This window comes from Gasterosteus aculeatus, chromosome 20 (assembly GCF_964276395.1).
Source record: "Gasterosteus aculeatus chromosome 20, fGasAcu3.hap1.1, whole genome shotgun sequence".
Classification (NCBI taxonomy): domain Eukaryota; kingdom Metazoa; phylum Chordata; class Actinopteri; order Perciformes; family Gasterosteidae; genus Gasterosteus; species Gasterosteus aculeatus.
The window spans coordinates 8094750-8115852 of record NC_135707.1 but is presented as its reverse complement, the minus strand read 5'-3'; the positions used below and the strand labels follow the sequence as shown (position 1 = coordinate 8115852).

Here is a 21103-nt window from a genome sequence, read left to right as displayed (position 1 = left end):
TTTATTGTCTTCTGCAGGAGCTAATAAATGCTGAAAAGATCAGTACCTGAGTCGACTACTTCCATGCCCTAAACACATCTGTTACATTGGTGCCGTGACCCGGATCTTCAGATCAGCTTGATGCTCGTCGCCGTGGATGCTGTGCTGACGTTCTGATCCGCCTTTGTACTCTTCATGGTCGTATCAGGTTTTTAAAAGATTGTGAACTAGGGCAGAGTGTAAAAAAAAAAAAAAAAAAAAAAAGGCCACTTTTGACAATCAAGAATTTTGAATTCTTGTTTTCTTTTGTTTTTGCTGGGTTTTGGTTCTAAATACACAACGCAAGTACATTTATTGGTTGTAAACGGCCGTTAAAGTAAACATGGATGAGTTTGCTAGCCCGAGTCTGCCAAAGGGCAGGGGCACTTGGCTCAGTTATGTTGCTGACAGTAGGGATGTGGGACACTCTAAGGTAACACCGGATAACCGTGATACAGGGCTAGGTCAGAGCCCAGATTGTACTCCCGTTGGTGGGTTAATGAGGGGTCCTCTCACGTCTACTCCTAGCAGTGATGCTGATGTCATACACCATCTCACAGCCATGGTAGGGCAGTTAGGTGCCCAAATTGGTGAGTCCATTGTCGAAAAGTTAATGTCAGCTGGTGTTGTAAACATGACCAGTGAGCACCAGACCACTACTGATCAGACCACACACACTAATGTTGATCAACATGACCGTCCTCCACAGGTGACAGTCCATGTGAATTCTGATAAAGGATTGCAGACATTCAGAGGTGACAGTACCGACAAATACCCAGTCCAGGATTGGATTGACATGACTAAAACACATCTCAGAAAACGACAGATTCCTGTTTGTGACCAAGCAGAGGAAGTAATGAGTCATTTAATGGGCAAAGCCAGAGATGTGGTGAAGATTTCCTTGCGTAGTGATCTTGCGCTCGATGTCGAACCTGAACGGATATATAATGTTCTCCTCCACTACTTCAGTGTTGCTCCCTCATGTCTTCCCCTCGCAGACTTCTATGCTACTTTGCCCAAGCACAGAGAAAACCCAGTTGACTACTGGATAAGACTGAACAAAGCAGCCGACCTTGCACTTGAGGGTTTGTGCAGACAAGGGAAGCGGACGGAGAACATGAATGATGAAGTGGCTCTCATGTTTGTCAAGCACTGCCCTGACCCAGAACTGTCCTGCACTCTAAAGTTTAAACCACTTCACGAATGGACCGCACGGGATGTTCAGTCGAGGATTGATGATTATCAGCGTGAGTTGAGGGCCCGGGGCGGCGCCACTGATACCGTACCACTGAAAAACTACATCACTGCAGTCGCTTCTGAGCAACCTAGTCAGCCGTTGAGTGATAGGGCGATGTCTGCGCAGTACCTTTCTGCGAGCCCTTCATCTCCCCCTCTCCAGATTCAGCACCAGCAAGTGTGTCATCCTAATCCAGTTCAAGGCGAACCCTGTCATGAAAGGAATCTCCCGCAGTCAGAGGAGAGGCTTCTCACTCGTATGGTCGACATGTTTCAGGAGATGATGGAGAAAATGCAGCCACGGAACACTTTGCGTCCAACTCTAGGTGGGCGGTTCCAGCATGTGTCCCATGAAAAGCGTTCAAGGGAGGCAGTTTGTAAGGTCTGTAATGATTCAAGCCACACCACCATTTCACATTGTATGTCTGACCGACTTTGTTTTGCCTGCCACGCCCCCGGCCACACCAAACTAAACTGCACTGCCAAAACCTCAACTCAATTCCAGACGGAGGGAAACTAGTCGACTTGTATTCGGAGGGAGGCAATACAAGTCGCACAACAAACTCCCAAATAGATGACATGTTTGATGCTGAGACGGTGTACACCTCTGTGAGAGACTCGTGTGATGAATCTGAGGTTGTTGTTTTCCAGAATATTCACAGAGTTGGCAGTAGTGACAGTCTTTTCTACACACCTGCGGTACTGGGTGGAACGGTTGCAATAGGTGGCATGTTGGACAGCGGCTCCATGGCGTGTAGCATTAGTGAAACAGCTGAGATGAAACTGAGAGATGCTGGAGTGATAACCGACCAGAAACAGATAGATGTCAATGTAGTCCTTGTGGGATGTGGGGGACTTCGCGTGAGGCCCAAATGTGCTTTTGGCGTGGAGATGGAAGTGTATGGTTGCAAGATGTTTGTTCCAACACTCGTTGCCCCGGGACAGCATGATGAGTTGATCATAGGGACAAATGTTATAAAATACATCCTGCATCAATCTAAATCCTGCGAATCCTATTGGAGGACAGTGTCTGGCCCCTGCCCAGACAGAGACCCAGACGCTGAACATTTCCTGTCTATGCTCTCGGGTTTGAGTCCATGGAGAGGTAGTGATGTTCCGGACAATGTCGGTACAGTCAGGTGTAACTCAGCGACCTGTCTCGAGCCTGGCCGTGAATATCTCATCTGGGGAAAACTACCCAAGAACACTCCTATTTCACCAGGTAGCACCGTCATGACAGAGCCCACTTCATCCCGCTCGGCTCCCAGAGGGGTTCTGGTCGCAAAGATTGTAACCACACTTTGGGGAGACGGGCAGGTTCCGCTGAAGCTCATAAATACATCTGACAGACCTGTGCTCTTGAGGCGAAATGCAAAACTAGCTGATGTTTTTACATGTGCAGCGCTCGAGGACATGGATGTTGTTGAACCGATAGAGGTGGCCGGATGCACTCAATCAGCCATGCCTCCTATTACTGATGCAGGCTCCGCCAAGGAAAAGCTTTGCTCAATTGGGCTAAGTACTGTTGACGTTGAGTCGTGTGAAGTGTCTGTAAACTGTAAGACGAAGATGGCTGACCTTGTGATGCAGTATGAGGACATCTTTTCGCGCCATCATCTCGATTGTGGAGAGGCAAAGGATTTTGTACATCGCATACACCTGTCAGATAACAGACCATTCAGACTCCCATACAGGAGAGTGCCCCCTGGCCAGTACCAAAAGTTGCGCCAGGTACTAAGCGAGATGGAGGAAAAGGAGATCATCAGAAAGTCAACTAGCGAATACGCCTCACCATTGGTGCTTGTGTGGAAGAAGAACGGGGATCTACGCATCTGTACAGATTTTCGCTGGTTGAATAAAAGGACACTGAAGGATGCTCATCCTCTTCCACACCAGGCAGATTGTTTAGCAGCGCTGGGGGGAAACTGCCTCTTCAGCACAATGGATCTGACTTCCGGCTTTTACAACATGCCACTCCACGAGGACGACAGGAAGTACTCTGCCTTTACCACCCCCATGGGTCTGTATGAGTACAACCGTCTGCCGCAGGGCCTTTGCAACAGTCCCGGGAGCTTTATGCGCATGATGACGAGCATTTTCGGTGACCAAAACTATTTGAGTCTCTTATGCTACTTGGATGACTTGCTAGTGTTTGCACCTGATGAGGAGACTGCCTTGCTGCGCCTGGAGATGGTGTTTAAGAGGCTGCGTAGACACAACTTGAAGTTATCTCCTAAAAAGTGCTTCTTCCTCAGGAGGTCTGTAAGGTTTCTTGGCCACATTGTTGATGCGAATGGTGTTTCAACAGACCCCAGCAAGGTTGAAAGCATCACTAACATGGTGAGCACTGACCTCATGGAGCCTGATGGTGTGACTCCGTCCCCAAAGCGCATACGGTCTTTCTTAGGGATGGTAAATTACTATCAACACTTCATGCCCGGTTACTCTGCTATGGCCAAGCCGCTGTTCGACCTGTTGAAAGGTGCAAAGAGGAGAGGTAAACAACCCAAAAACAAACTGTCGAGCAGGAAGTTGTGTGTGGCTGATTGGACACCTGAGCAGGGACAGGCTTTTGAAAGTCTGAAAGCTTCACTGGTCCACAGTGTTGTCTTAGCTCACCCCGATTTCAACCGTCCCTTCATGCTGTCAACCGATGCGTCCTTGGATGGCATAGGTGCGGTTTTGTCCCAAATCCAGGAGGGCGAAACACGGGCCAGACCTATTGCTTTTGCCGGCAAGTCGTTATCCCGGTCCCAAAAGAACTACCCAGCTCATCGGTTGGAGTTTCTAGCCTTGAAGTGGTCAATCTGCGAGAAGTTCAGTCACTGGCTGAAAGGTCACAAATTCACTGTCTGGACGGATAACAACCCGTTGACGCACATTCTGACAAAGCCGAAGCTAGATTGTTGTGAGCAACGCTGGGTTGCCAAGTTGGCAAGTTACGACTTTGATATCAAGTACGTTCCGGGGCCACAGAACATAGTAGCTGATGCCCTGAGTCGTGTGCCGTTCGTCAAGGCGAGTGTTGGTCACAGGCTGCTCGCTGAACCCTATGCGAGTCTCCTCGCAGAAGTCAAAGACATGTCAAGTTTCTCTGTCCAAAATGCTTTTCGGTCATCCAGTCATGACAGGGAGCCCTCCCCTTTGAGTAACAATGCCCAGTCTGCATGCAGTCCACTGCGCATGCACATTCAGTCTGTTGCAAAGGAGGACGTGTCTGCTGTATTACAGTCACGCGTTGGATGGGAGGATGGTCCGAGGTTCCGTGCCCTTGAGGTGTTGCAGCACTTACCTCAGTTGTTTCCTCCTGGACAAGACGCCTTACCTGCTTACACTGTGAAGGACCTCTGTGATATGCAGTCCGAAGACAGGACCCTCTCTCGTGTTCTGTCTTACGTTGAGAGACATCGGAGGCCTTCTAGAAGGGAAAGATTCAATGAGTCGGTTCTGGTCACACGGTACCTGAAGCACTGGGATAGGCTGACCGTAAAGGATGGCGTGCTGTACAGGACTTCAAGAGATCAGAAGACCAAAGCAAAGCGCTTTCAATACATTGTCCCTGACTCACTGAAGACTGAGGTTCTGCAAGGGATTCACGATAGGGCTGGACATCAAGCTCAGTCCAGGAGTCTGAGCTTGGCGAGACAGAGGTTTTTCTGGCCAAACCTTGACAGAGATGTAAGAGACTATGTTCGTCATTGTCAGCGATGCATCGTAAGCAAGACAGTCGAGCCTGAAGGACGGGCCCCGCTGGAGAGTATAATGACAACCCGGCCGCTGGAGTTGGTCTGCATTGACTTTTGGTCGGCTGAAGACTCCAGGAACAGGTCTGTTGACGTTCTGGTGATAACTGATCATTTCACGAGAATGGCTCAGGCATTTTCATGTAAAGACCAGACAGCTAAACAGGTGGCTAGGGTTCTATGGGACCGGTATTTCTGTGTCTTTGGATTCCCAGAAAGAATCCATAGTGATCAGGGTGCTAACTTTGAGAGTCTGCTGATTGGTGAGCTTCTCAGGATCTCAGGTGTCAAGAAATCACACACAACCCCCTATCACCCAATGGGGAATGGGAGTGTGGAACGTTTCAACCGGACCCTGGGTGATATGATTCGAGCACTGCCCCCGGAAGAGAAGGCTGACTGGCCTCGGCGCTTACAGACCTTAACGTTCATGTACAACTGTACGGAACATGAGACGACAGGTTACTCCCCATTCTACCTCATGTTTGGTCGGATCCCCCGCCTACCTGTGGATGTCCTCTTTCGTGCTGTTCTTCATGACTCTGCTGTGGTGAGCTATGAGAAGTATGTGGCCAGTCTCGCCAACGATCTGAAGGAAGCAATGGTCATTGCTCAGGTTCATGCTACAAAGGAGCAGAATCGACATGCCCAGCTGTACAACAGGAGAGTAAAGGGATCCAATTTAAACATCGGTGACAGGGTGCTCCTGGCCAACAGGAAGGAGAGGGGTAAAAAGAAGCTTGCTGACAGGTGGGACTCGACAGTCTACACTGTGGTAGATGTGAATACAGAGACACACACATACAGGATCCGCGACACAATTACTGGACGGGAGAAGGTGGTCCACAGGAACTTGCTGATGCTGGTTAATTTTCTTCCTGTGGGGGATACATGTGACATATCAGATCTGGCCTCATCCTTGCTCGGTACGGGGTCCTCCGTTTCAGGACATGATGGTGGCGAGGCAGAAGAGACCTCGTCTGGGAGAGGGAGGGAGTCTCTCAGTGTGGCTAGTGAAAGCTTTGACACTGAAGGTGACAGTGAGTCCCCTGTGACTGTGACGGACGGACAGGGTCCCTTGACCGATGCGGTGCCCGTGGATTCGGAGAGCAGAACCATTGAATGGATTACTCAGTTGTCTGGGCCAAGCCTGGCTGAGGCGTGCATTGTTGACATGAGTGTTGCTTCTGATCCCCAGAACGCAACTATCTCACTTGAGGGCAGCACCACTGATCAATCTGTGACTTGTTATTCTTGCCCTTTGACTGCTGCGGACGTCTCGACAGATCTTAGGCAGTCAGACTTTGCACTCGATACCATGACACAGACAGATAACACGTCTGATTCTTTGCATACTGTGGTCCAGGTCTCACCCGCACACCCTGGTCGTTTTAATGCGCAGGTCAGGTCAAGATTTGGTCGCTTAATCAATCCTGTGAATAGGCTTATACAGACTATGTCCAGGCAGGATGTTGTCCAGGAATAGCTTGAGGTTGTTACCTTTTAATACTATGAGTGGGTGGCTTATGCCTCTTTATGGCTGAAAAACGTGTGTTGGTATAATGTTTCACTGTCCTTATTGTTTTTTTGTCATGAGCCTGTACTGCATTGCACTTTGTGTTTGGGTCTTGTGGGGTGTACAAGGCACCCTGTTGCCAGTTGTTGGGTTGAGAGGCCTGCGCTGCTCTCGTACCACTTCGTCCTTATGGGATACATTTTTTTTGTTGGTTTTCTGGATGTTGGCCCTTTGTGAGTTGTCAATTTGTAATGTTTTCTATGGCGTGCAATCGGTGATGAGCGCTCATCTATGATAAAATTCAGTGGGGGTGAATGTAACGGAGTTAGAAATACACTGTCATTTTCAAAGTATTGTATTTTATTTTTTTGGTTATTATTCAACAATTTTGTTGAACGTGTGTGTGTGAATTTTATTTTGATGAGTCAAATTTGCGGAAATTGCGATTCATCTCTACTGCGCCTCCTAGGCTTCCGTAGTCCCGTTTTTCCTTCACAGTAGTGTTACACTGTTGAAGGTAAGTTGAGAAAAAAAAACGACGTCGCACTATTTCGCTATGTTCTTAATTATAACTGTTAACATCAGCTACCATTAGCGTGGGTAACATGACCACGGTTCTCAGCTGTGGTGCGTCATTATTCGATGGAGTGGTGATAAAATTATACGTTTGGTCATTGTTTAATTTCGCGCCGTTTGTACTCGCTACATCCGGTCGTCCTGACGTATACGTTCCCCTCCATAGACCCTGTGTGTAGGGAGCTGATGTGCAGAGACCAGAAGGCAATGTCTGTGTTTTATTGTCTTCTGCAGGTATGTGTTTTCTTTTGTTTTAATGCTGGAATTTTTGCAGTTGTCGCTGTTATTTATTTTGTTCACTTGGGGTTGTTCTCCCCTTTTTGTCACAATTTCGATCTTTGACAAGCTATAATTTAGATTTTGCGGTAGTCCCGTTTTTCCTTCACAGTAGTGTTACACTGTTGAAGACCCTGTGTGTAGGGAGCTGATGTGCAGAGACCAGAAGGCAATGTCTGTGTTTTATTGTCTTCTGCAGGAGCTAATAAATGCTGAAAAGATCAGTACCTGAGTCGACTACTTCCATGCCCTAAACACATCTGTTACATGAGGACCAAAAGAGGTGTTGAGTGCGAGCTCTTGAGATCTGCTGGACACATTTCTTAGCAGGCTGTTACAAAGTGCACCCTGTACTGCACATACTGATGGGACCACTGTTAAACGTTAAACACCACTAAAGCGCGTGCAGCCATGCAGCCCGTTTCCGACGGGCCCATTTTGAACGAGCACTGCACATGACAAGATGAAGAGAGAGAGTTTTTCCCAGAGTAAACATTGACTTGCAATGTATGCAGGTCCCGGTGGGGGTTTGTGCTCAAGTCCCTGTGATGACGTTCAGCGCCGCAGTGCTTCCTGACTCCCGTCGGATTCCTCATCAAGCCCTGATTTACATTTTTAAAAAGCATCTCAGTTCCTTAAGGAGAAACGCTTCCATTCATCCTGCGACTGTGCATGTAGCTCAGGCCATTCAGACGAGTAGCTCAAAATGTCCCCGAAAAGAACACGACTAAATGCATAAATGAATAAAACATTTTTTGGTCAGTGTGAGTCACTTAAAGAAATGCCTCGTTGACGACACACGAGTTTTCAGGCAGCCGGCTGCAACGAATGTAAAACGGTCACATTTGTAAACTTTATGCCTCCGAGATGTAATTAGTGGGATTGAAGTGACATTTCTGGAGACCGCAGTGGCACATTTTAGCATTTTGTAAGCCGCAGTCTTCAACAAGTATGTGCTTCACACCGTGTTTCATTCTCAACAGCTTTTCTTGACGAGCGCGGCCATAATCAGGATGATTATACAATTACTCCTCGTCATGGAATGATGGGAGGTTTTGCAGCTTTGGAGTCACATGAGCACAACACCAATAGAAATTGCATTTTACTTTATGATTCTTTCTAGTGAAGAAAATAGCTGGTGGAAACACGGTCTGTTGAACTGCAATAATACAGATTGAAACTGAGGCAAAAAAAGCTGTAAAGTAGCCACACGCACGTAAAGCCAACAGCAGCTTTGTGCACAATTCTTTCTTTTATGCCACACGTGCGTCACATAAATAATGTTACTAGTATAAACACGTAGAAGGATATTTCATGTTACGTGCTATGTGCATACACGAACATGCCGTACCTCAGCAGCCCAAGTCCTCTCCAGCTCCCTCTGGGAGTCGGCCTGTTTGTAGAAGAGCGTGAGCGTCTCTCGGCAGGTGGGGGACGGCGATCGAAGGCTGGCGCAGTCGCGCACCGAGAACCGCAGCGTGACGAACACCCGCGGAGCCGAGTGGCGGTACAGGAAGGGCGTAGCCAACCAGTTGTCTTGAAGACGGGGGTTTTGGTTGACGTTACAGACCTCGAAGGTTCGTATGAGCTTCCCCCGGTCGTCCAGGACGCTGACCTCATCCCACTGGGGGGAGACGGAAACAATATTGTGAGCTTGTAACTCTGCAAAAGAGAAACCTGATCTTTGGCAGGGAGCTTTAGAATGAGCCTGTGTAAACTCTGGAAACCCTGCTGTGTTCGAGTTCTGTCCACGGCTGAGAATCGCTCTTTCCTCTTCAAAGATACATCTAGTTTACATCTCACAAGGTCAATATTGAACATGCAAGCTGGGGCATCCTGTCCTTTACTGAAATTACACCCTGTTCTTTGACGTCCTTAGTGAGATAAGCCGCATAAAAAGGTGGAATATGCAAGTGAAAAACGGTTCTTTTACTGTTCCCCATGTTGTGTCCACAGTGTGTCCCAGACGTTGCAGTGTAAAATGACAATCAATGATGATGAAACCAGTAGTTCATTTAATTACATGAGCTATTAATTTTTTTAACTGTTGCAGACAAAACTTAAATAATAAATGAATAAATGAAATAATTGTGAGACGATTTGGTTAGTTTCGGTGTCTACTGTTTGTCGTGCGAGAGGTCCACATCTTTGCGGCTTTGCTTTAAACATAAAAAACCATGTAGGTTTTACAAACTGAATTAGTTACAGTCGTATATTATAATGACAATAATTCAGTTTCATAATGTGACAGTTGGTTAGTTAACTCTCGCACTGGTTTTGGCATTTGGATGTGTATCACTGTTCACATGTGACAGGTGGCGGAAACTTGTGAGTCTGACTTGTGGCAGCTGTTGTGTCATAAAACGAGCAGATTTCGTCATATTTTGGGGAATTTGAAGACTTGAGGACATGAGTTTTGTAGCGTCACGGAGATAAAAACGAGCCGCGCTGAGATGCGGCTCTGACTGTGTAAGCTGAGTGAAAATGTAAATGTAGGCGATGGGTTTAGTTTCAGCAATTATACAGTACGGTTTCTCCGAGGATGAAAAGGCTCTGTGTCAAGCCTGTGTAGCCCCAAGTGACAAGCAGGGCCTTTTCGGTTGTAACACGGAGGAATTATGCATCAGGCCTCATCATCAGTATTCTCCATGCAACAAAGGCAGTGGACAAAAGGTCCCGACACCCTAGCAGGGAGCATTTGGTGTGTGTGTTCCTGTGTTTCCATGTGTTAGTGTATCTCTGCGTGCTCACGTCTCTCTTTCTCTGTGTGCTTCTGACAGTCAGCATGAACACAAATATTTTGTAGCATCCCACGTAGCGAGAGGGCATTCGTATCTGGTCCAATTGCAATAATGATAACATCAGTCTGAGGTGCTGTCAGTCTAATGGAGTGAAAGGACAGTTTTCTCTCTCCCGGGCCTCGACTCACTCCCTGTCAGCCACGGGGACGAGGGGAACCGGGAGGATGGGACGACTGGGAGCACATGGTGAGATGAAGGGATACAGATGGGGATCAGGGGGGTGGGGGGGGTGAGAAAAGTGCGTGAGCAGTAAACCGAGTGTACTTGTGCTGCAGCGACAGCCTGACCGTGTGGCAGAACGGGCCTTGACTCTCAGGTCGGGAGAGAGAGAGCAGCTGCTGGTATCCGAGCGGCATTGCGTGCAGTTTGCCTCTGTACTGTGGCGAAAAAAAAAAACACGGCTTTCATTTGTTTTCTGACCCCAATGCCCCCCACCACCCCCTCCTTTCCTTCCCCTTTTTCTCACCGGCTCTATTTCTCCCTCCCTTATGAAGAAAAAGAGAAAAAAAAACAGGGCAGATCGGGGAGGAGGGGGTGGACGAAGCGCTGCAAAGGACAAAAAAATAGGGAGGATTCATCTATGGGATTTAATTTGAAGCGAAATGACAAGAGAGCCACCGCAAATCTCTGCAGTGACAACAGAGCACTGGGAGGGGCAAGACCTCGGACACACACACACACACACACACACATAGAAGCAGAGGAAGGCACACATATACAGCCAAAGACGTATGCACGTGCACACACACATAGCAGACACACAAGGGGGGCATAGTGTGTGAAACGTGGGGAGGGCGAGAAGACTATAGTAAGAAGTCGAGAGTGATTGTTTGACACTGAGGGGAAATAAGCGGGAGAGCGGATATCGCGTGGGGGGGGGATGAAAGGAAGAAGATGAAGAAGAGACTCGGTGCTCTGGGACTGTGAAGGGCAACGGGAAGAAAGATTAAAAGAGGGAGAGAGAGGCAGAGACAAGAAGTACAGAGGCTGCCTGACGGTACCTCGAAAAAAATGGAAAGACGGCAAAAAGAAGAAGAAGGAGTAGAGAGAACAGAAAAAAGAAATGCAGAGAGCCTCAAGCAAGAGAAAAGATGAGATGGGAAAAGAAAAGTGAGGAAAGGGTTAAAGAAAGAACACACACACACACACACACACATACACATACATACACCACCTCCCCTCTTCTCCCCCCTCCCCCTCTCTTTGGGTCTGTCTTTCCACTTCTCTCAGCTTGATGCCCCAGGTCAAATAACCATATCTCCATCTCAGAACCACTTCTCATCCAGGGAACACAGAAAAAGGACTCATGCAAATGCTTGTCTTGCTCATGCTCACACACACACACACACACACACACACACACACACACACACACTAACCCCCTCCCGCCCCACCCCCACCGTCCCACACACGCACACGGATGGTCTCCTATTAGCAGCTGCCATCGTGGTTCACAAATTCCAAACACACACAGGGCCGTAATAAATCAAACATCATGTACAATTATGGAGGCCAGACTGGCTTGATAATGACAGCGCGTACAGTTAAACTTTAGTGCGAGTGAGATAAAAGGCTCCATGGGAGCGTGTGTGCTCGCCAGATGTTGCTTTGAGACTACTGTTATTTTATTACAGGACCGTTTTTAGCCGCCGACACTTGTTTGCCTAAACTAGCGCGCATAAATGTAGCGTTGACAGTTACGACTTGTTTTTGTTTCATGAACTGTATGACACTCTAAATGTATATATCAGTTATTGACCGTGAATGGACCGAGGTCGAGAATAATATATGGCAAAGGAATTTCCTCAACAGAAACCAGTAAAGGTTCAGTGCTCCAGTTTCTCACATCCAGTTTGACTGATAATCTCAAAGACGATGACGTTGAAGAGGATGTGTGTGAGAGTAATTATGAGCCATATTAGAACTGAGCCACAATCACTCACGGATGAATGGATTTAACTGACCCGGGAGCTGACCCTGGAACAGTCACGCAAGCAGACACACACACACACACACACACACACACATATTTACACAGCTCAAGGCGAGGCGACAACCTTAAATGAAAAGCAGCTCAAGAATTGTCGATCTATGGTTCAATCAATGCATGAAAACACGCCGGGCGACTATTAGAAAAAAAGCATTTCATCCCTCAAGGATTTCTCGAAGGCAAAGTGAGACCTCGCTCATTCTCAGGCTGTGTGCCGAAACACTCCACCGATCAATGTCAGATGCCAGACATCCTGCACAATAATAACCCTGGCCTTAACCCACAGATAAACAGTTGAACCAATCTGAGATCTAAAACTTGCAAACTGTAGCAAAACTTGTTTGTTTGGTTTGTCGCATTCAATGCAGCCTTGACAAATATTCCATCCAACATCCAAATGTATCGACCATAATCATGGTTCATGTGTCTCCATCTTAAACTTAAATGTATAAACTAAATCAGCATATGTGCACAGCAGAGCATAAAGATCCCGGCACTGTGAATGTTATATTTGAAAAAATACAGACACAGTTATAATAACATACAGCACCATGACCTACCTAATTAGTGAGGCTGTCCTTAGGAGAAATATTTATTTTGTAGAATCGCTTAGACTGATTAGTTGAATAATCACCTCGGAAACTTCACCAGCATCATTTAAATGCAACCTCAATGTAATAAGTAATTATTTTCAACATTGATTATTCAAGTCTAACAATGGTGGTTCGAGCAGCTCAAATGTGACACTTTGCAGCTTTCTTTTTTCCTAAATTATCTTAAACTCACCAAATGCACAAAAACACATAAAAATGACAGTGAGTGCATTGGGCTCCAGCAATTGGTCATTTGAATCTCTATTTCTGACACCAATAATTGAATAATCAAGAAAATGATCATCAGACAATGTTAGCATCTGTTACCGACGGTTACCAACAGTTTTTGTAAAATGACTTGAAATGCATTCTTGTGGTTAATCCCAACATATAAATGTAATTATGCACTTAAAACGTAACCATGTGTGACATGTGCGCGACACATTGGGCCCCCAACGTGACTGCTTTATTGCCCCAACAGCTGGAGAGCACCGGCGAGAGCGATGTCTCGGCTTACCCCCGTGTCCGGATAGGTGGTCCAGCCCAGCTCTGAGGTCGACTCTGTTGTGTCCAGCAGCATCACTGGCGGGTGAGGAAGCAGAGACAAGGACAGAGTGTGAGAAAAAGAGACACACGACGAGTGCAGCTTTCGATTAAAGGCTTGTGATTGCTTCTGATTTAGACGGAGTGAGCACGTTGAATCAGGAGATGTTCTCCCCAGGCCTCGATCACGGACTGCGGTGTTGTGTGACGCCATCGAGGGCTAAAACTTGGAGCTGCTCCAGTGACGCTGAAGTTGAGCCAAACTCTGTGAGGCCTTGCTTTTAAGGTTAACAGTCTCTTAACCTTTTACCGGCACCGGGTTCATTTTTTTCCCCCGTGCAATAAATCCAGGGAGTGCTCCAGCTGTGTGCATCTGTCAGACCTAATAACGGAATCTGAGTGACGATGCAGTTTGGCATGTTCTGGTGTTTAAAAAATCTATGATTGACCTGATGGGGCACCGAGATTAAAGGTCACATTTTTCAAACTTTAAAAGGCCACAACACTTGCTGTCACCTTTGGTTGAAACGAGCCAGCAGATGCTCCTCATGGCTCGACCCAAAGGGACCCCGGGGGCGACGCTGCAGCAGCGTCGCTTTCCCCTTTGTTTCGGGTTTTAACAGACATTTGCTCATTTCCAGTGATTTTGAGCTGAAGCACGAGAGAATAGACGTTCATATTTTCCCATCATTTGCTTTTAGGTTTAAGTGCTTTAAAAAGCAACCTGGCGAGAAGATCACACACACACACACACACACACACACACACACACACACACACACACCGGGTGACTTTAACGCTGAGTGCTGCATGCTGACACATGGCAGCTTCCCACACAAAAACAAAGCCCTCGAATTTTCTATTAATATTCTAGAAACGTGGTGGCTGCTGTTCCTTCAGTCTGGCAAAGTGTGCGATCGGTTCCTCTGGTGAGGAGCCGCCGACTGAACGCAGGCCAAAGTTTTTTTTTGCACACAGGCGTGGAAAAAAAACATCCGACTTCAGGTCTGGATGCTCGCACGGATGCAGCTAATGGGGAAAAGTATGCACGGACCACGCAAAGAGCTGTTGACGCACGCGCATGGAGATCTGAGGGAGGCAGCTGCCACCCGCCTCTGTTTACAAATACATATTCCTTCTTATGTTGCCGTATCGTTTTCATTCAACAGAGAAGAAGGATGCTTCATCTCTCTCGGTGCGAAGCAGACGAAGAGCGGGAGAAAAGCATTCTCTACGTGATCATCACACGCAAAGGAAAAGGCAGCCTGTCTCGCCACAGCACCAGTGATTCACTGAGACGGATCTGTTCTGTATTTCTCAGCTGAGACACTGTATCCCTCCGTCTTCTTGATAAATCAAACGAAAAAAACAGGTACCTGATATCGTTTGTGGCTTACGACATGAATCTCCCCCCACTTCTCTATCCTCTAACTGTGCTGCAAACAGATTTGTTTTAAAGGATTATACTCGCAGATGGAGACCTTGCAAATCTGTGTTCAAATCCTCCATTTCTCTCTCTTTCCTTTTTTTCCATTTTACAACCCCCCCCACCTTCGTCTAGCGGTTTTCACCCACTAGCTTGTCCTGATGTCAATCTTTACTAAATTCACACATTTATCCAGGGAGGATCCTTTCCAGGATTTTTGGATGTTGTTATAAATTGTGCAAAGAAAAGTGCACAAATGGGCCGGGTCAGGTCAGGATGCTGCCACACGCATCGGTATGAGTAGTTTTTATTATTAGTGTCCTTAGAGTGGATCAGGTAGAGGGTGCTCTAATGGTTCAAGAAGAATGGTAATGATCATTCATGTTATTGGATATTTCCGTTACCAGTTTGTGAGATACACCTAAACTAATACAACATTCCCAATGGGAGGGTTGATGATTCGACTTCATATTGGAGAATGTAGTTTGTGGTGTGTTGCATGGCTTTGTACAAGGGGGCCTTTCTAATCCTCATTGATGATCAACCATCAGTTGTGCGTGATGACGCAGAAATGGCTTCTCGCTTTCCAAGCTCTCGGTCTCTTGACATTAATGATCTTTCATTTTTACAAATAGTACATTATTTTTATTTCTACAAACACATTATGCACAGCGCACACTCATATATCATGCATTCTGACCTCATTAAGCTCAATCCTATTTATATCACATACCCACACACACAAAAATGCTGCAAACGTGTCATTCCAAATTCAATTAACCCTGAGCTTTGGGGCAGAGTCATGCATAAATAAACACACGGCAAACTATGTTGAATTAATATTTATGCCTCCACTGTTTAGCTTCTTGTCGAGGGGCCCCGGGGAGCCCCGGGTGCTCACGTCGTCCCGATTTTTTCTGCGACAAGTCTGACCTGCACGTAAGGATTTACACGGAGCAATGTTCAAAAAGCGTCATGCGTGTCTCATTGCGTGGCATTAGTATGTTGAATAATTCACCTCTACATCCTAAGATAAGCGCGGAGTGCTGTGTTACGCACACCTTTTCAAGGATTAGCTCCAGCTGAGGCACCGCGAGTTTGTGTGTGTGCTCGAGACAAAGTTGGACAAAAGAGTGGGACATTTGCTAGCAGGTCCACTCGGCAGTAAAAGCCCCTTTATTTAACTCTCAGAGAACTGCGCGACAGCACCTCGGCCATTGGTCCGTCTGAGGGGGCCGAGACACTCAAAGTTTGTCACTGACAGTTTGCAGAAGTGCTGAGTCCGCAATCCGGACCTGAGTGCTGCGTTAATGCACGCTGTCTCTCAAGTCTTCCTGCTCCACTCTGGTCTTTTATTCACTTCACCGTACCTTTTGGCCTTTCTCTACCTCCATCTTGTCCCTTGTCCCTTTCGCCCCCCCTCTCCATGTGTGTGTATTATTCATCTAAAAAGTGACAGTACGGCAGGCATCTCTGTACGTAATAAGGAGATACGCCATGCTCCATTATTGATGCCGGCTGCTGTTGTGTTTCAGAACGCTGTGATACCTCCTCAGAGAGAGCAAAAGAGGAGACAAAAGAATGAAAAGGGCAGGATTATGAGACAGGACTGAGAGGAGGATGAGGAGAGGATTGCGGTTATGAATTTCAATGTGCTTTTTTCCATGCTTTGCCCCTCTCTATCTCTCTCTCTCTCTCCATGTGCGGCGTGGGTGTAAATGCTTTTTTCTATTATGCAGAGGTGTCCTGCATCGGTCCCTCCTGCCGCTGGAGTGTTCACTTCAGCTAAGTGACCCTCTCACCATCCATCTCTCTTCTGCCCAACACTTTGCCTCCCTGTGTGGTCATGCGTGCACCGACACTCTCCAGCGCCCAGTGTAGTGCTGTTGTTCATGTCACGCCTCTCCGGCGTGGGGATGTATGCTACATTACCGCACACTTTTTCGAGGCAATGGAACACCCGAGAAAATCGGTGAAAAAGAGTTTCAGTGTAAATATTAACACAGGTTTGAGGGGTGTGAGCGTGTGAAATACCTTAACACCAAAGTGAATGTACCATGCAAAGTGTGCCGGACCCACAGGCAACAGCAAGCTGCAGGAACACACGCGTTTCCATCGGAAACTCCCACAATGACTGCGAGCGTTCTAGGCGGCGGTCAGATTGCGTTTTTGTCTTTTGTCCACTCATCCACCCATCTCCGCCCATGCTTTGTACGCTCCAGATGCTCCCACCCATAGACAGCCAGTGAAGGGCAAGGCCTACACCGAACCATCATTACGAACAACCACAAGGAGAGAGTGATACGCCAAGACAGAGAGCGAGCAGGAGGGTGGATTGGGGGGGAGAGGGGGATTAACGTGATTCCAGAAATAAGCATGCACACGTCAAAGAGAGTTAACAAAACTTCTCTGCCATTGCTGAATGAACGTGCAGATCTGAGAAACAATAGTTAAGCCAGGTTGGACGACGGAGCGACGCCTGCAAGGAGCCGCTGAACAGGCAGCAACAGGCACGGGGCGGGAGGAGGTTGAACCAAAACGGACCCTCGTGCTCGGCCACGAGGCGTTTGCAGAAATAAGACTGTCAGGGTCAACATCTGGTGGAACTACTTCTTAAAGCGACAGTTTGACAGAGGAATTTCATTTTAAAAGAGTTTTGACAAACACCGTGGAAAGATCCGCCTTAATGGTGTTACATCAGAGAGGTTTGGCCCTTCCCCTGTCGACTGGTTTGCTGTGAGACTTTCTCCTTAGCAGAAAGTATGAAGATCTTAATTATCAGAAACAGAACATACAATATTTTCATCACTCCTTCCCCCTCAACGATAACTATGGAGGAGAAGGAATGTAAATGCAGTGAACTGTCATCCCATTGTGTCGTTTCTGAACGGTAAAGCCTTCATCAATCAAACTTTGCTCTCATGCTGTTCAGTCGAAAAGCCAACACGCAAACTGCCGAGAGCAGCTGTAATACGACATTCAAAAAGCCACATTCTTCCTTCACCGCGGCCCACACCGCACATTCATCTTGTAATTCGTCGGCCGTCCACACAGGCATATTATCTACGGCACTCTCTGCCTGAACAGCGGCTGACTCAAAGCAAACAGTGCTGGCTGACAGCGTCAACCTCTCATTGCTCAAATGGCAGATATGTGATTCATTTGAGGAGCTACAGAGCTCTACAGCAGCCACGGAAAATGATGCTTCTTTTACGAATACAAATGCAAAGACAGAGCTAAAAATAAAGCCCGTTCGCGGTGTCAATGATGGGGATGCTGCTTCCTCCACTTAACGGTACACATGCGGGCAAAAAAAAAGCTTTTTAGGACTGTTGGTGCCATTAGTCCTGCTGCGGTCCCACTGTGACACGGATGCCGTTAATTCTCTTATAATCAATTCATCAGGTCCCAGGAAAAATGGCTTACAACACCCAGGATAGAGGACGGTAATCCGCTTAATTGATATCCAGCTAAAGGCAAAGAAAGTGACGGCAGGAAAGATGGCCCACTTGACCTTAAAGTGAGAACATCAACGTAGCAGGCTGCTCTCAATTAGCCTGGAGCTTTATTCAACCCTTATTGACAGCCAGAAAGGTTTGTCTGACTAGTTTCAGCTTTTTGCATTTTTATCATTGAGTGTTCCTAGTTTTACACAAAATAAAAACACATTTGTATACAATTTGTACAAATACAAAGTTGTTGATAAGGGTGAGGGACTTTTTTTGATGTTGAGCAGAGTAACAACACTTTATTTAGTAAAGTAATTTAATGAGTAGGCCAATGGTAGGCTCATGTAGTATGCCTCAACACTGGGAGCACCTGGTTTGTATAAATTGTTAAATTTGGGGGACAATGTCCCCACTTGACCTGAAATGCAGAGGACCAATGTTACAAGTGGAAACACTCAAACTTGTATACGATTGCAAAAATATTGACTTACTTTCCAGCACTGCAGATAACACCTGAGCTTTTTCTTTCACCTGATTTTCATTTGCATCTTATTTATTTTTTTTACTGGGAAACACTTACTCCACAGTCTGTGCAGCCTCTTGGCAAGAATCAGATTAAATACCCTTTCAGTGTATGACATGAGTTCCATTAATGATAGAAGGTTAATTTGATGATATGCACAGCTCGGTGAGCATCACCTCTCATCCATGACGAGAAGAGCTTGAGGGGCATCAGGTGTGCATCCTGCACAGACCCTCCACCCCCCCCTCCCCCTTTTCAGTGCGGTGTGTTAACCCGATGTGAACGACACAGATCGGAAAATTTAGAGGCCAGCCATGTGGCTCCTCATCAGTCCCTCACATCAACAATGCACGTGGGCGAACGTGTCGACGCTTCCGCCAGTGAGAGTGATAAATCAACCAGCCTGTCACTCATTTTGCAGTTCGTCTGCATGCAAAGAGGCAGAAAACTAGCACTTCATACTCTTCACGGCAATAACTGGAGGATTAAAGGGACATTTCCTCATGGATTTGAGGTGTGAAAGCAGACAATGAAGAGAGTTGTTTATGGTGGGTACACATATACGCTTCAAAAGCGTATGTGACTATAAACAATAAAGTCAGACAGTGTCGCGGTCAAAGCGCCAAATCTTCCCTTTGCGACATAACTTGATGGTTCAGTTCATATGGACTTATATGGACGCTATTGGGTTAATACTGTATTACGTAGAGCCCTATTTCAATTACACAAACAGTCAGTAGGCCAGTAAGGCCGTGCAGCCTCTCTCCCTCTCTATCCTTCTGCCTCATCTTAGTCCAGGCCATCTGTTACAAACAAAGCTCAAATCTGTGGCATGAGGCTGACCTATAAGTTACCTCCGCTAAGGACCACTACTGACACACACCTCGCAGTACACCGATGCCAACAGGGGAGTCACACGTAGAACAGGTGCGGCTCTTTCCAACAGGCGGTCGGATCCGCTGAGAAGTCATTTGTTTGCAGGCCACTGATCCCAAAGAGCCGACGTCATGTGTAGGAAGCACCTAGAATAATACACACGCGCACACATGCACGGATGCACACGCGCGTACAGTTTGAGTCATCACATTAACTGGCCACTTTTAGTCAACCGTCTCCTAGTCTCTCTCTTGATTACTGACTGACTCACTCCCTTTTGTACGTTTTAAGATCTCCGAGCCAAAGTGCGTTGGGAGTTGAGAGCAGAGCCGATGCGATTCGGAGAGACGGGAGACGAGGGACACACTGATATTAGTTCGTCTGAAGGGGGTCGGGATCCCTTGCAGTCGCATCCGCGAGAACATGAGCGACACAGCAGGGTTGATATGTGAAAGAGAAATGGTTTATGCAACTTATTATGCATTGGTCTCCCGTCTTATTTCCATATTCTTTTGTTGCAGGAGCCCCAGCACGCACCTGGCACATCCAGGCCAACAACGTACTTTCTGATTTGCTGCCAGTGGCACTTCACAAGCATCTGCATGCACATGCAAAAACGCACAGATACACTACACACAACATTGAAAGCACACAGGACTGTGAGCAGCGGGGAAATGTGGTAATTGTTCAGGAGGGGGCAAGGGCAAGCCGGAAGTGAGGCCCCAAAAATTGAGGATTAATCACACTTTCTTTTGTTTTTGCGGGCCTTACCTTTACTTGCCACGGTTTCCCACATGTGTGGCCGCAATTCCCACAGAGGCACATTCTTTGAGAGCTATTACAGACACGCATACCAAGTCTCCATCCTTCACGTGTGGGCTCATTAAGAGCACATGATGGAAGCGCTGTGCAAACTCTCCATCCCGCCACGCTCGCCCCAAACGCTCGCCATGCAACCAAGAATCTAAAACCAGGTGAAAGTTTAGTTCTTACCTTCCTCTGCTGAATTGGGCTGAAAAAATAGACAGAGAGAAAAAAAGACACTCCACATCTCCACTACAGAATGACACTGATAGAGAGAGAGAGGGAACATGAAAGAGGATAGAGTGAGTGTGTGAGTAGGGAGAGAGAGAGAGAGAGAGAGAGGGAGGGAGAGGGAGAGGGGGGTGAGAGAGTAGGTGGAGTCTGTTTGCTCCCTTTATATGTGAGAGAAAGAGAGGAGAGAAAGGGGGTGGATGGGTGAGGGCAGGATAAAAATATTTACAGAGCAGCACATACAATAAGTACACTGCCAATAGAGGAAGTAAACAAAACACTGTTGTCAGAGAGACGGACGGGGGAGGGAAAGTGGGAGACAGTCCTTTTCCTTTTTGTTGAGGGAAACAAAGACAGAGAGGGAAAGCAAGAGAGAGTGACAGAGAGGGAAAAGAAGGTGGACAAATAACAAACAAGTTTGTCTGGTCCGTGAAACAACTGTCCAGACACGTCTAACGGCGCCACTTCCAGCTCTCCTCAAAACGCACTGATTTCAGCATCT

General features: G+C 47.0%; 1 protein-coding gene and 1 long non-coding RNA gene across 3 annotated transcripts in view; one reads left to right on the top strand and one right to left on the bottom strand.

The window, feature by feature from the left end:
• ephb6 (eph receptor B6) overlaps positions 1–20774 on the bottom strand; it is a 37366-nt gene extending 16592 nt beyond the window's left edge. The window contains exons 1-3 of one of the 2 annotated variants that reach the window (XM_040165701.2): positions 20560–20774; positions 13267–13331; positions 8717–8989 (exon numbers count right to left, since the gene is read on the bottom strand). In XM_040165701.2, coding sequence (XP_040021635.2) covers positions 8717–8989; positions 13267–13331; positions 20560–20659 — 438 coding nt within the window. In that variant the 5' untranslated portion in view covers positions 20660–20774. Of the gene's footprint in view, positions 1–8716; positions 8990–13266; positions 13332–19573; positions 19705–20559 lie in introns of those variants that run through there. The other variant, XM_040165702.2, reaches the window with a different exon arrangement.
• LOC144389590 (uncharacterized) lies at positions 12–7324 on the top strand. Its single transcript, XR_013453720.1, has 2 exons — positions 12–7030; positions 7256–7324. It is a non-coding gene; the product is annotated as an uncharacterized LOC144389590 (long non-coding RNA).
• Positions 20775–21103: the final 329 nt, after the last annotated feature.